Source organism: Bos indicus, chromosome 1 (assembly GCF_029378745.1).
Source record: "Bos indicus isolate NIAB-ARS_2022 breed Sahiwal x Tharparkar chromosome 1, NIAB-ARS_B.indTharparkar_mat_pri_1.0, whole genome shotgun sequence".
Classification (NCBI taxonomy): domain Eukaryota; kingdom Metazoa; phylum Chordata; class Mammalia; order Artiodactyla; family Bovidae; genus Bos; species Bos indicus.
In genome coordinates this window covers 153,752,789-153,766,005 of record NC_091760.1, presented here as the reverse complement: position 1 = coordinate 153,766,005, position 13,217 = coordinate 153,752,789, and the positions used below count along the sequence as shown (strand labels likewise).

The 13,217-nt window shown below is 51.4% G+C and overlaps 1 protein-coding gene across 3 annotated transcripts in view; it reads left to right on the top strand.

Annotated features, from left to right (window-relative positions):
- Positions 1-13,217, top strand: part of RFTN1 (raftlin, lipid raft linker 1) — a 226,578-nt gene that overhangs the window by 115,281 nt on the left and 98,080 nt on the right. For all 3 annotated transcript variants that reach the window (XM_070797183.1, XM_070797186.1, XM_070797181.1), the window contains exon 4: positions 6,855-6,963. In XM_070797183.1, the coding sequence (XP_070653284.1) occupies positions 6,855-6,963 (109 nt within the window). The remainder of the gene's footprint in view (positions 1-6,854; positions 6,964-13,217) is intronic.

Genomic DNA, 13,217 nt, shown 5'->3' with positions numbered 1-13,217 from the left:
CCAGGACAACACAAGGACGTGGCCTTTGGGGAAGTGTAAGTGGAGTTCCCCTCCACCCCAGGAGGGAGGCAGACGCTGCTGAGCCAGGGGTGCGTCTTCAGGATTCTTAGCACCTCGGCTGACTGCAGGACACCTCCTCTGCCGTGCTGTGGTCCCTTGGGGGCCAGCCCATGGTTCCTGGATCCACTTCTAGGGCATGTCTGCTTCTTGATGCCGGGGTGGTCCTTGTCCTGCAGGACTTAAAGCCCTCATCACCTGGCAGAGGCGGTTCTCAGGTGTCTGGCTGGAATCTTGGGGCCTAGACTTGGCCCCCAGGAGGAGGCCTGGTCTGAGCATGAAGCTGCCGTGTCTTCCTGCTCGGCCACTGCGTGAGTTTTCTTTGCTCTGTGATAAGTCACCACCAGCCTAGTGGCTCAGACAGCATGCGTTGATGACCTCAGTTTCTCCAGCTGTTCTGGGTTCTTGGCTGCAGGCCTCATGGGGCTGCAGCAGAGGTGTGGGCTGGGGCTGCGGTCTCATCAGAGGCTTGGCTGGGGAAGGCTCTGCGCCAGGCTCCCTTTGTCAGTGGGCAGAATTTCATCTCCTAGGGCTGAGATCCCTGCTTTGTGCTGGCTGTTGCCCACACGGCCCTCTCACAGCCTGGCAGCCAGCACCGGCAGTGTGTGGCTCACCCCTGCCAAATGGAGTCTTACAGTGTCACGTCGTCATGGGGGGAACTCCCGTCACTTTGCCTGGCTCTGTTTATTAGAAGCAAGCCGCAGGTCCTGCCCCTCTCAGGGAGGGATTGTAGGAAGGCATGAATGCCAGAAGTGGGGGGTCACTGGGCGTCACCTTAGGGCGCATTCACCTGAGCAGCCAGGTTCCTGCCCGCCCTCCCGCCCGACCCCCAGAAGGAGCCCAGAAGCGCCCACTGACAGCACTGTAGGCAGATGTCACGCTTTTGTGGATTTGAGGCTGTTTTTCTAGGACTGGTGGCAGGGAAGGACTCCACTGCCCACCCGGGGCTCCCAGGCGGGGCGGCGAGAAAGAATCCGCCTGCCAACGCAGGAGACACAAGAGATGCAGGTTCCACCCCTGGGTTGGGAAGATGCCCTGGAGGAGGAAATGGCAACCTACTCGAGTATTCTTGCCTGGAGAATCCCATGGACAGAGGAACCTAGTGGGCTACAGACCGTGGGGTCGCAGAGACTCGGGCACGACTGAACACACAGCTGTCTCGGGCCGGCACCTCACCAAGTATGACTTGAGGGCTGGGGTAGGCAGCATCGGTCCTCAGAGCCCTCAAGGGCCTTGCCACCTCCCCTGCCCTGCAGCCAGTCTCCACTGTTCGACCCTTTCATTCAAACTGTGGAGTTATTCTTAAAGGCAGGGGTGCCTCTTAGCTACTCATGTACTCCTCTGAAATGCACGGATTTGCTCTCAAGTGACCAAAGGCCAGGCTGGGAGTTTCCACCTTTCGTCTGGAATGTTTGTAACAGTGCCGACTTCGTCCCTGTCTGTGCTGCTTCCGGCTCAGATGTAACTGAGTTAATGCTCTGATGAAACGAACCAGAGCTGCCTTCTTCCGCAGAGTACGTCTTGTTCCAGAACAAAAACTGGTAGCGAGGAGATCCTGTACTAATGAATATCCTCTGGGACCGGGCCCTGAGTTGCTCAAAGAGGCACCCAGCTTCCCTCCTTTCACTCTGTGGGTGTTCTACAAACAGGAAACTATGTTGACTTTCTTGGTTTTTTTTTTTTTTTTTTTTTTGCTTTCTTACTGGAAGACTCTTTTTTATTGTAGTTGATTTAAGATGTTGTGTTGGTTCCCAGTGCACACCAAAGTGGTTTAGTTCTTTCCTTAGATTCTTTTCCCTTTTAGATTAGAACAAAATATTGACTATTTACATTTTGTATATAGTAGTATGTATCTGTTAATTACAGACTCCTTCTTTATCCCTCCTCATTCTATCCCTTGCTTTCCCCTCTGGTAACTATAGCTCCATGTTTGTGAGGCTGTTTCTGTTTTGTAAAGAAGATTATTTGTATGATTTTTTAATATTTCACACATGAGTGATAGTAACCATATTTGTCTTTGTCTAATTTACTTTACTGAATATGATAATCCCTATGTCAATCCACGTTGCTGCTAATGGCATTATATCCATTCTTTTTGTAGCTGAGTAATGTTCCATTGTGTGTATATGTGTGTGTGTGTGAATGTGTGTGTATATGTGTGTGTGTCTGTGTCTCTGTGTGTGTGTGTGTATATGTGTGTGTATGTATGCGTGTGTGTCTGTGTGTATGTGTGTGTGTATGTGTGAGTCTGTGTGTGTGTGTCTGTGTCTCTTGTGTGTGTGTATGTGTGTGTATGTGTGTATATGTGTGTGTATGTATGTGTGTGTGTCTGTGTGTGAGTGTGTGTGTCTGTGTGTCTGTGTGTGTATATGTGTGTGTCTTTGTGTCTCTGTGTGTATGTGTGTGTGTGTGTGTGTGTGTATGTGTGTCTGTGTGTGTATGTGTGTCTGTGTGTGTATATGTGTATGTGTGTGCATGTGTGTGTATGTGTGTGTGTGTCTGTGTGTATAAGTGTGTGCGTGTGCGCATGTGTGTATACACACACCAGATCTTCATCTACTCATCTGGAGTTGAGAGTGCTCCCATGTCTTGTCGGACTTCCCTGGTAGCTCAGCTGATAAAGAATTTGCCTTCAATGCAGGAGACCTTGGTTCAATTCCTGGGTTGGGAAGATCTCCTGGAGAAGGGATAGGCTACCCGTTCTAGTATTCTTGGGCTTCCCTGGTGGCTCAGACAGTAAAGAATCTGCCTTCAATGCAGAAGACCTGGGTTCGATCCCTGGGTTGGGAAGATCCCCTGGAGTAGGGCATGGCAACCTACTCCAGTATTCTTGCCTGGAGAATCTCATGGACAGAGGATTCTGGCAGGCTACAGTCCATGGGGTCACAAAGAGTCAGATATGACTGAGTGACTCAGTTTAGTTCAGTTCAGTTCAGCCTGGCAGGCTACTGTCCATTAGGTCAAAGAGAGTCCGACATGACTGAGTGGCCAAGCACAGCACAGCCCTGTCTTATCTGTTGTAGACAGTGCTTCACTGAACGTCGGGGTGCGTGTATCTTTCTAATTATGTTTTTCTCCAGTTACATGCCCAGAAGTGGGATTGCAAAATCACATGATAGTTGTATTTTTAACTTTTTGAGGAACCTCCAAGCTTCCCTTGTGGATCAGCTGCAAAGAATCTGCCTGCAATGCGGGAGATCGGGGTTTGATCCCTGGGTTGGGAAGATCCCCTGGAGAAGGGAAAGGCTGCCCACTCCAGTATTCTGGCCTGGAGAGTTCCGTGGACTACATAGTTCATGGGGTCACAAAGAGTTGGACGCAGCTGAGCAGCTTTCACTTCCAGCTTCCAAGGAGTCTCTGTGCTTTTCTCCATAGTGGCTGTACCAACTTCCCTTCCCACCAGCAGTGTGAGGAGGTCCCCTTTGCTCCACACTCTCCCCAGAATTCATTGTGATGGCCATTCTGACTGGTGTGAGGTGGTATCCCAGTGCAGTATGGACTTGTGCTTCTCTGATAATTAGTGATGTTGAGTATCTTTTCATGTACCTGTTGGCCGTATGGATGTCATCTTTGGAGAAATGCCTATTTGACTTATGTTCAGTGATCACTATTTTTCACCCTAGTCATTTAAAGCGTCAGTGGGTATTTGTAAATAATCTTGTACAGTCTGATGTCCCCACGCGGCAGCAGCTGGGATCTCACATCCTAGGACTTTCTTCCTACTGTTCCTGTCTTGTCTGAGACCCGCAGGACGTACATGCCAGTGTGTTGACTAAGTCTTCTCTTTTAAAAGTCTGGAATCTTCTGCTTTAGTTCCTTTTAGCATGTCTTTTGTTCAGAGCAGGGTGAGAATAACCCGGGGAAAAGGAACATGAGTCTAACCTCTGATGCAGTTTTAAGGCGAGAAGGGTAGGGGTTCAGAACTGGTTGATTCTTTCGTAAGTAGTTTATTCCAGCGTAGCCAGTCTGGAGTCAGTTGATTCTTTCAGATTTCAAAACTACGAGTCTCAGTCTCTCCCCCTGAAAGGATTTGTTAGCGGGGAAATTAAAGTCAAAATAAGTTATTGACACTTGCTTAGCTAATCACAGTTGCACATGTGGGGAAATCCAAATCCTCTTTAACTTTTCCACTTTTGAATTTTTTTTTTTAATTTTAGCTTTATTTTTAAAAACCATTTGTTTACCTCTTTGTGGCCGTGCTGGGTCTTCGTCGCTGCATGGGCTTTTCTCGGGTTGCGATTCTCTGTTGTGGAGGGTGGGGGCTCCTCTCCAGTGGCGGTGCAGGGGCTCCTCTTGTGCAGCGTGGGTTCTAGGGCTCTCGACTTCAGTAGTTGCCACATGCGGGCTCAGGACTGGAGGCTCCCGGGCTCGGGGGCATGGACTCAGTAGTTGTGACTCATCGGTTTAGTTGCTCTGAGGCACGTGGGATCTTCCTGGACTAGGGATCGATTCTGTGTCTCCTGCATTGGCAAGCAGAATCGATACCACTGAGCCACCAGGGAAGTCCTGAGTTTAATTGTTCATAGCGGCATAAATCACTTTGAATGATATGTAAGTCTCCTAGAAATACATCTTAAAATATTATGGCAAACAGGCATGCAGAAACTGTTTGCTTGTGGGATATGCATGTCTCGAGAGTTTGGCGTGGAGGTGCCTGTTCAGGCTACCCTGGCTCTCAGGGGCGGCCGCAGCCGCTCTGTGGTGGGGGCCCTCCTGGGTGGGTGGGAAGGCTCTGCCCTGCCCTGCCCTTGGCCCTGGAGAGGCGCTGTGCACGTGGCATGAGCCTTGGGGAGCCTGCCCTGGTCTCCCAGTCCTGCTCCCCCCGCGGAGAGGGCCCAGTCCGTGGACCCGTGGCTGCCGTCGCCTCCTGTGGTCTGATGTCCCGCTGGGCCCACCGGTCTGCTTCCGTTTCTGACCGCCATGTGGCTCCTGGGAGTCCATCGCCCCCGAGTGTCATCCTGGGGTCCCTCAAAGGAGCGGCGTGAGTGATGAGGTTTCCCGCTGGACCGCTTGCTGCTGGGTGTGTCCAGCGTTGGGTCACGTGCGCGTGTATGTGGTGGGGACAGGGAAGCAGCCCACCGCCTGCGGGGCACGAGGGCACCTCTGTCTTGACCGCAGGGCTGAAGGTGTTTGCCGCGGGCAGCCCTTCACGGCTGCTCTTGTCCTCGGACGCCTGCTTCATCGCCTTGGAGTCTTTGTTTTTCTGAATGGAAGTGTGGTTGATTTACAACATCATGTTGGTTTCAGGTGTACAGCAAGGTGATTCAGCTATATATATAGTCTTTATTGCACATGTATGTACACGGAAAACTCATTTGTGGTACACAGCAGTACATGTTTGTGTCATACATGTACACAGCGCCTTTTTCTTTTCTGTGAGGTGGCCCCACGCATTACCCTGGAGTCCTGAGCTGAGGACTTCTCAGGCCCTTCCGCTGAGGATACAGGGGGCTCCCGGAGAAGGGCCCGCTCCACGAGGAGGCTGGCTGCAGCCCCCCACAGCCGCTGCACCCAGGGAGGCCAGCCCTCCGCCTGTCAGAGCCGTGGAGAGCCGACAGTGTTCTCAGCGAGAGGGCTTTGGGAGGAGAGACCTGGGGAAGAACACGAAGCAGGGACATTTCCCTAAAGAAAAGCAAAGCCACACAGACCTGCCAGCCCCATTGCCTGGAACCCTGCACAGAGCAAGCTCTGCCCCGCTGGCAGAGACTAGGCGGCCCACATGGCCCACACTGCCACCCTGACAGCCCGTTACACACGTGTGTGCATATATGTGTGTGTGTGCATAGTACGGGCTTCCCTGGTGGCTGAGACATAGAGGATCCGCCTGCGATGTGGGAGACCCGGGTTCGATCCCTGGGTGGGGAAGATCCCCTGGAGGAGGGCCTGGCAACCCCCTCTAGTACTCTTGCCTGCAGAATCCCATGGACAGAGGAGCCTGGAAGGCTATATAGTCCATGGGGTCACAAAGAGTCAGACACGTGTATATGTGTATACGTATATACATATTCTTTTTCAGATTCTTTTCCTCTGTAGATTATTACAAGATACTGAGTCGAGTTCCCTGTGCTGTGCGGTAGGTCCTTGTTGGTTATCTATTATATGGACATGTGTATGTTAATCCCAAACTGCTAATTTACTAATTTACACCCCTCCCCCCGCACCTTATATTCTTTCTTTAATGCATTTTTAGCTTTGATAGATTTTGCCAGATTGCCCTCTGGAGGGGTTGAACTCTTTAAAAAATCTTTTCCAAATTATTTTTAAAATTTCTGAGTGACACACGAATATACTCTCTTCCAAAAAAAAATGGAAAGATTATCGATCCAGCAGAGTCCTTTTGGGTCGCCGGGGCGTCCGCACCCGGCTCCCACCCGGGCCGCCCGCGTCCCCCAGGGCTCACTGCTGTCTGTGGTTGTTGGCTCACCCTGCGTCTCAGTAGCTCTGCTTCTGTGCCCTGTGGGTGGAAGCCACCGACAGGAAATCAACACAACTGGAGTGCGTGTGAGTGTGTGTGCGCTTGTTTAACAGACAAGCCATATTGTGCTGAACCCATCATTCCATAACGAGGCGTTTTCCTTGATGATACGTCGTAGAGGCCTTTCCGTGATGTAGATCCCTCTCCCTCTATATTATTTGAGTTGTTTGCCATCAATTATTGTTTCAAAACTGCCTTTTGGGTGATTTGTTTAAGGGAAAAAGTTAGGATTTCATTAAACGCCCCAGTGATTTAAAAAAAAAAAAAAATATATATATATATAGTGCAAAATCTTTATGTGTGTATGTATTTCTCTTTTCAGATCTCAGAACACTGATCTTCATAATGAAGGCTACATCTTGGAGTTAGATTGCTGTTCTTCCCTAGACCACCTGACGGACCAAAAAGTCCTCCCAGAGTTCATTAAGAAGGTCAGTGCTGCAGTCGATGGACCATGGGATGGGTTGGCTGGGCGTTCGCCCGAGGGGACTGCGGGTGGGCCGCGCTCCACAGGCCTGCTCTAACCTGGGGCTTCGGGAGGCCTTACGGGGGCCGCCCTTTCCCACTCAGGCTGCCCCTGACCCTGGAGCAAGGTGGTTTCCCCCCGTCCCAGGAAGCCAGACCCTGTCTTTTTAGGGCGGGAGTGGCGTTAATAGCTGGCAGGCCTGCTGGCCCCACAGCCAGGAAGCCCTTCAAATCCTCAAGGCGGTGTGAGCCCCCAGCTCCCAGCTCCCACTCGCCCTGTGGGTCTTCACTGCCACGAGCCTCCTTCCGTTCCTAGAGCAAGCAGGAGTGTGCCACCGTCCAGCGACCGCTGGCATACGATCATCCTGGGGAAAATTGCCTCATTGCAAGGGGTTCATTTCCTGCCCACAAATGTGTCTGGTTTTGAACTGCTGTTTGGGCTGTATGAGGTTTCCTGCTTAATTGCAGGGTGCACTCAGTTTCAGTATGATGACATTTATGGTGGGAGGAATGTCCTTGCCCAGACTGGGGTAAAGTTCACTGCTTAATCCTCACCTTCTCCTCCCTACCCAGTCTTCCAAGATAATTGGCAGTTCCCCATCCTGTTGAGGTGATTAGGATATGTTTGAGATACAACCAGTCAGTTGTTGTTCAGTCGCTCAGTCATGTCTGATCTGCGACCCCATGGACTGCAGCACGCCAGGCCTCCCTGTCCTTCACTATCTCCTGGAGTTCACTCAAACTCATGTCCATTGAGTCGGTGATGCCATCCAACCATCTCATCCTCTGTCGTCCCCTTCTCCTCCTGCCTTCAGTCTTTCCCAGCATCAGGGTCTTTTCTAGTGAGTCAGTTCTTTGCATCATGTGGCCACAGTATTGGAGCTTCAGCTTTGGCATCAGTCCTTCCAATGAACACACAGGACTGATCTCCTTTAGGATGGACTGGTTTGATCTCCTTGTACTCCAAGAGACTCGAAAGAGTCTTCTCCAACACCACAGTTCAATCAAAAGCATCAATTCTTCGGCGCTCAGCCTTCTTTATGGCCTCACATCCGTACATGATTACTGGAAAAACCATAGCTTTGACTAGACGGACCTTTGTCAGCAAAGTAATGTGTCTCCTTTGTAATATGCTGTCTAGGAGCAGTGCCTTTTAACTTCATGGCTGCAGTCACCATCTGCAGTGTTTTGGAGCCCTAGGAAAAAAAAGTCTGTCATTGTTTCCCTTGTTTCCCCATCCGTTTGCCAGTTGATTGGTGAATTAGCGAATCAGTCAACAAGTGAGTTTATTAGTAAATATCTTAGGTGGTCAGCATTGGGCAAAAAATGGTACAGTGTGCTGGGATGCAGAGAACAAAATTGTCATGGTTTCTGCCCACACGTCCTCACAACGGGGGAATCTCTTCTGAACACGAGTGATGAGCCTGGGCAGGAGGGAAGCGGTGGAGACCCAGAGTGGCGTGGGGTCAGGGCGGTGCGTCAGGCCGTGAATGGCAGGATGAGGTCTGATGGGGCTGCGGAGGGCTGGGGCGGGGGGTGGGAGCCGTCCCAGCAACGCGAGCAGCTCGTGTGAGGGACAGAGCAGGATGAAAGGAAGATTGGGGCCTCCTGCAAGAAAGGGGCGGTGAGAGGTGGGAGGACAGGCTAGAACTCAGCTGTGAAAGCAGCAGGAGTCATGGAAAGTTCTGCAGAAGAGTGAAAGGATTGGGTGGTTCCTTTACACAGCCAGTAACTCTGGGTTTTTTACTAGGGGCAGAGGGGGTCACTCCCTGCCTCCCTCTCTTCAACCTTGTTGAGTGTTCAGACTCTACAAGCCCCCAGGGAGTCATCACTCAGATGTGGTGGGAGCCAAGACCCGCAGCCCAGGAATCAGGTGACCTCTTTGGTCAGACATTTGGGTAATTTTACTTGGACAGTGGAAGATTCCTTCTGCTCTGCTTAGAATTCAGATCATTACTTAAGAAATGGGAGGAAAAGCAGTTTTTGTTCACACGTGTGTAAGCCTGAGAACACAGGTGCTTTCGACACTCTGGGAGATGTCTGTGTTAATAGAGCCATCTCCTTTGGATTTGCTGTGAATGACCTATCCTCATAAGCTTGGCGGGGACCTTCTAGAGGTGGGATTTCCCCGTGATCTGAGTCCTGGGGAAGAACGGTTGTGGAAATGGTTTTGTAATGAGGATTCAGATGCTTAGAATATTTGAGGGCAAGTTGGTAGGATGGGGCATAGGTTCTGACCGTACCATCCAACAGGCTCTTTTAAAAACGCGTGATTTGGCACTTCTGTCTTAACCCAACCAGACCCTTGCAGGAAGGACCCTCTGCCTCGTAGCCATACAGGTCCTGAGCATCCTGGTGGGTGGACGCCCAGATGCTGTGTGTCTGCAGTTCCTGCAGGTGGGCATCTGTCCAACAGGATAGAACCTCAGAGTTACGATTGATATGCCCCAAAAGACGTCAGCTACTCGTGGATTAATTTTTACTTTTGTCCCACCATTCTTTCCCCATGACTGACTATGTGTGGGGAAGAGTATCTCCTGGTTTGTTCAGTATTCGGTTAGATCAGTCATTGACTCCTGCTCCTTTTGTGTTTGTATAAGAATTCTTTTATTAGCATTTAAAATTTTTGTATTTTTTAATGAAATATAGTTGATTTGCCATATCATGTTAGTTTCAGGTGTACAGTGCAGTGATTCAGTTATTCATATATAGACACGTGTATACTGCTGCTGCTGCTAAGTCGCTTCAGTCGTGTCCGATTTTGTGTGACCCCACAGACGGCAGCCCATCAGGCTCCCCTGTCCCTGGGATTCTCCAGGCAAGAACACTGGAGTGGGTTGCCATTTCCTTCTCCAATGCATGAAAGTGAAAAAGTGAAAGTGAAGTCGCTCAGTTGAGTCCGACTCTTAGCGACCCCATGGACTGCAGCCCACCAGGCTCCTCCGTCCATGGGATTTTCCAGGCGAGAGTACTGGAGTGGGATACCATTGCCTTTTCCGAGACATATGTATATGTATGTGTATTTTCTTTTTCAGATTCTTTTCCCTTATAGATTATTACAAAATATTCAATATAGTTCCCTGTGCTATACAGTAGGGCCTTATTGTTTATGTATTTTATATATAGTAACGTGTGTATGTTAATCCCCAAGTCCTGATTTATCCCTCCCCGTCTCCCCGCCTTTCCCCTTTGGTAGCCGAAGTTTGTTTTCTGTATCTGAGGCTCTGTTTCTGTGTTGGAGATGAATTCATCTGTATCTTTTTGTAGATTCCACGTACAGTGACATTGTATGATGTTTGTCTTTCTGTCTGTCTGTCCGGCTGACTTCACTTAGTGTGACAATCTCCATAGCCTTCTGTTTTTAACATTTTGCAAACGATACACTTCTGAAGCCCACCGTGCCATCATGCCCCAGCCTCACCTGTACCCACGGTTTTTCAAATAAACACGCCCGGGTTCGGGCAGGCTGGACAATCCTGCATGCGGGAAGCATGCGGTTTCTGGCCCGTAACCAGTCTCCGGGTTGTCCCGGGGTCTCTCACCCTGTATCTCGATGGAGATGCAGTTCGGGGTCACGGTCAGCAGAGTGGGGGAAGCCCCCAGCCCACCCTGGATTGCCCAGGTGTGGAGGTGGCCTCGCCGTGTGACCCTGCCCCGTCTGTGGCTGGGGGCTCCCCTGGGAGGATCTGGCCCGTCTTGCTCTCAGTAGCAGCTGCGGCTCTGGTTTTCAGGCCTGTGACCATGACCACCAGGAGGAGCAGGACAAAACGATGGGACCGGGCCCTCCCTCTGCTCCTGTTTCATGTTGTTGGATGTGATTTCTGGGGAAAACACCACCTCTGGTGCAGCAAGGAGAGGGGCGTGGGGGCTCTCTGCGGGGCCAACAGCTGTTCATCCGATGGCAGGATTTCACGTGGGCGTAAAATTTGTCTGTCATCACACAGGAGGGCGACCACAGGAGTTCCCCGGGAAGAAAGATAGTAAAAGAAATTTGTGTATTTTCCGTAAATATTTGATGAATGGCTTAGTCCCTACACACACACACGCATGGTGAAGCACTTGCTAATTGCCATTCACTCAGGCCAAGATGAAGCTGTGTCTCTGGCGGCTACTGCCTACAGCCGTTCCTTTTTATCTGGGTCATTATTTTGTGTGAAATAATGGCTCCTGTTCTTATGACAAGTAGATCCATCTTGCTATGAGACGGTAATTAACTCATTTTGTCGCTGTGCCATCATCCAGGAGAAGCTCATCTCCTCTGCACAGTAGAATTAAACTCAAAGCTACTCGAATTTTGTCCTTAAGAACAATGCCTCAGTATTGGTTTTTTTTTTTTTCCTGCCAAATGTTGTAAATGAGCAGCATCTTTGGATAGAGGACATAGATAGAGGGAGGTGAAGACATCTCATTATTTTCCACAATTAGGGAAAATAAAGCCATTTGTACCTGTGTCGTGTAAAATGAGCTGAAGGTGCCAGGATTCACAGCCCCGCCTCATCACAATTTTGCACAGGGGGTGAAGCGAGTGGGTGTAAAGACGATGCTTTTCCTTTCCGTGTGGCCCAGTGGTGTTCTGGGCACTCTGATCGAATTAAATCTGGGCTCTTGCATTGTGTTTTTCCCCTCGTATCCCACTGTGCCCCATGCAGCCGGCCCCGGATGTGAATTATTTATTATGGACTGCAGAACATTTAAGATGCAGATTTATGGGCAGACTTGGAGAAAATGTGTTTTCCAAACCCTAGAACCGAATGCTCGAGAGACGGAGCTGCGGAGCTGGGAGAGTGTCAGCGCTGCGTCCTTGCTGTGAAACAAGGATTCAGCTGGCCACGTCCTCCCAGGGCCTGTTCTGTGTGGCGGGCGGGTCTGCGGGACACTTCGGGGATGCCCTGTCCTTGAGTTCCCCGAAGACTGTAGAGCAGGTGGGGTGATGGAGAATGAGGCACCTACGCGTTCATCTTCAGAGGGCTTTACATTCTCTGGAGCCTCCTGGGAACGTGCCTGGGTGTTTGGAAAGCACTTGAAACGTTGCAGAATCGCGCACAGTTTCTAGCTTGGGTTGCACGGTATTTGTGTCCCAGGGGCCACACTGGCAGGGATGCCCCCTTTCTAGATGGAGCTCGAGAGGGCGGGGGCTTCGTCTCAGGCTGGGACTGCAGAGTGATGAGCCCAGCTGCCCTTCTGTGGTGGGAGGGGGTGCGGGGCTCCAGCCGGTGGCCTGGGGGCTGGGGAATGATGGCTTTGAGCGGTGAATGAGGGATGCTCGCAGAGGGGAGCAGCCAGGTGGACAGTGCTGTTGCTGGTGTAGACGGAAGTGTGGCAGGAAGGCTCGAGGCTGAAAATGGGCCACGACCGGCCTGGCTGGAGTGTAGGATGGACAGGGGGTAGAAGAAGCCTGTTCTGTGTGCGGTTCTTCTGGTTACGGGGAAGGGACCCTGCTCACTGCTCAGTGGGGAGTGGGGCGGGGAGGGGGGTCCTTACTCTGAAGGTGCAGGAAGTGGCCTGGAGCCTCGGGCGGGGGAGCAGGGACTCCCCTGGGGCAGGAATAAGGGGGGAAGAGATGAGACGGTCTCTGTGTTCCATGCTGCTGGCGTCTGCCTATGCATCTGTAGGTTGATTGAGTTTTACCTGAGACTTGACTCCGCAGAGGGAAGCCCCCAGATGCAGACCCTCTGCTGGGGGGCTGTGACAAGCACTATGCTCTCAGCCCCCGTCTCACCCATCTGAAGGCCTGTCCACATTTTATGGGTGAATAAGGCTCGTTTGCTCGGAGTTACCCTGAAAAGGAGGAGTAGGTTGGGACTCAATCTGTCTCGTCTGGGGGCCACCCCGAGCCCTGCTGCCGCCTCTGGGGAGCCCTCGGGGCCCAAGAGGATGCTGTCTGAGCCCCAAGGGTGGGTGGACTTGGAAGCAGCTGGGTGTCTTGTGTCTGGTACGTGGGGAAAGACTTTGGAGCAACTTGAGGGTGTCTCCTCGGGGGAGGCTGGGGCTCTGAGCTTGGCCGCCTGGGGGAGAAAGTCTCACCCCTGCCCTGGTCCCCCTGGACGTCAGGGCCTCACCCCCAGGCCTCAGGTTCCGCCTTTGTTTCCCAGATTCCGTTGACAGTGAAGCTGCAGGATCTAGTGATCGATGCTTAGAACAGGGTGTTGGCTCTCAGTGGACCTCAGAGCCTTTAGAACATCGACACGGGAGGAAGGGAGGCAGGCCCCTGCCGGGTACT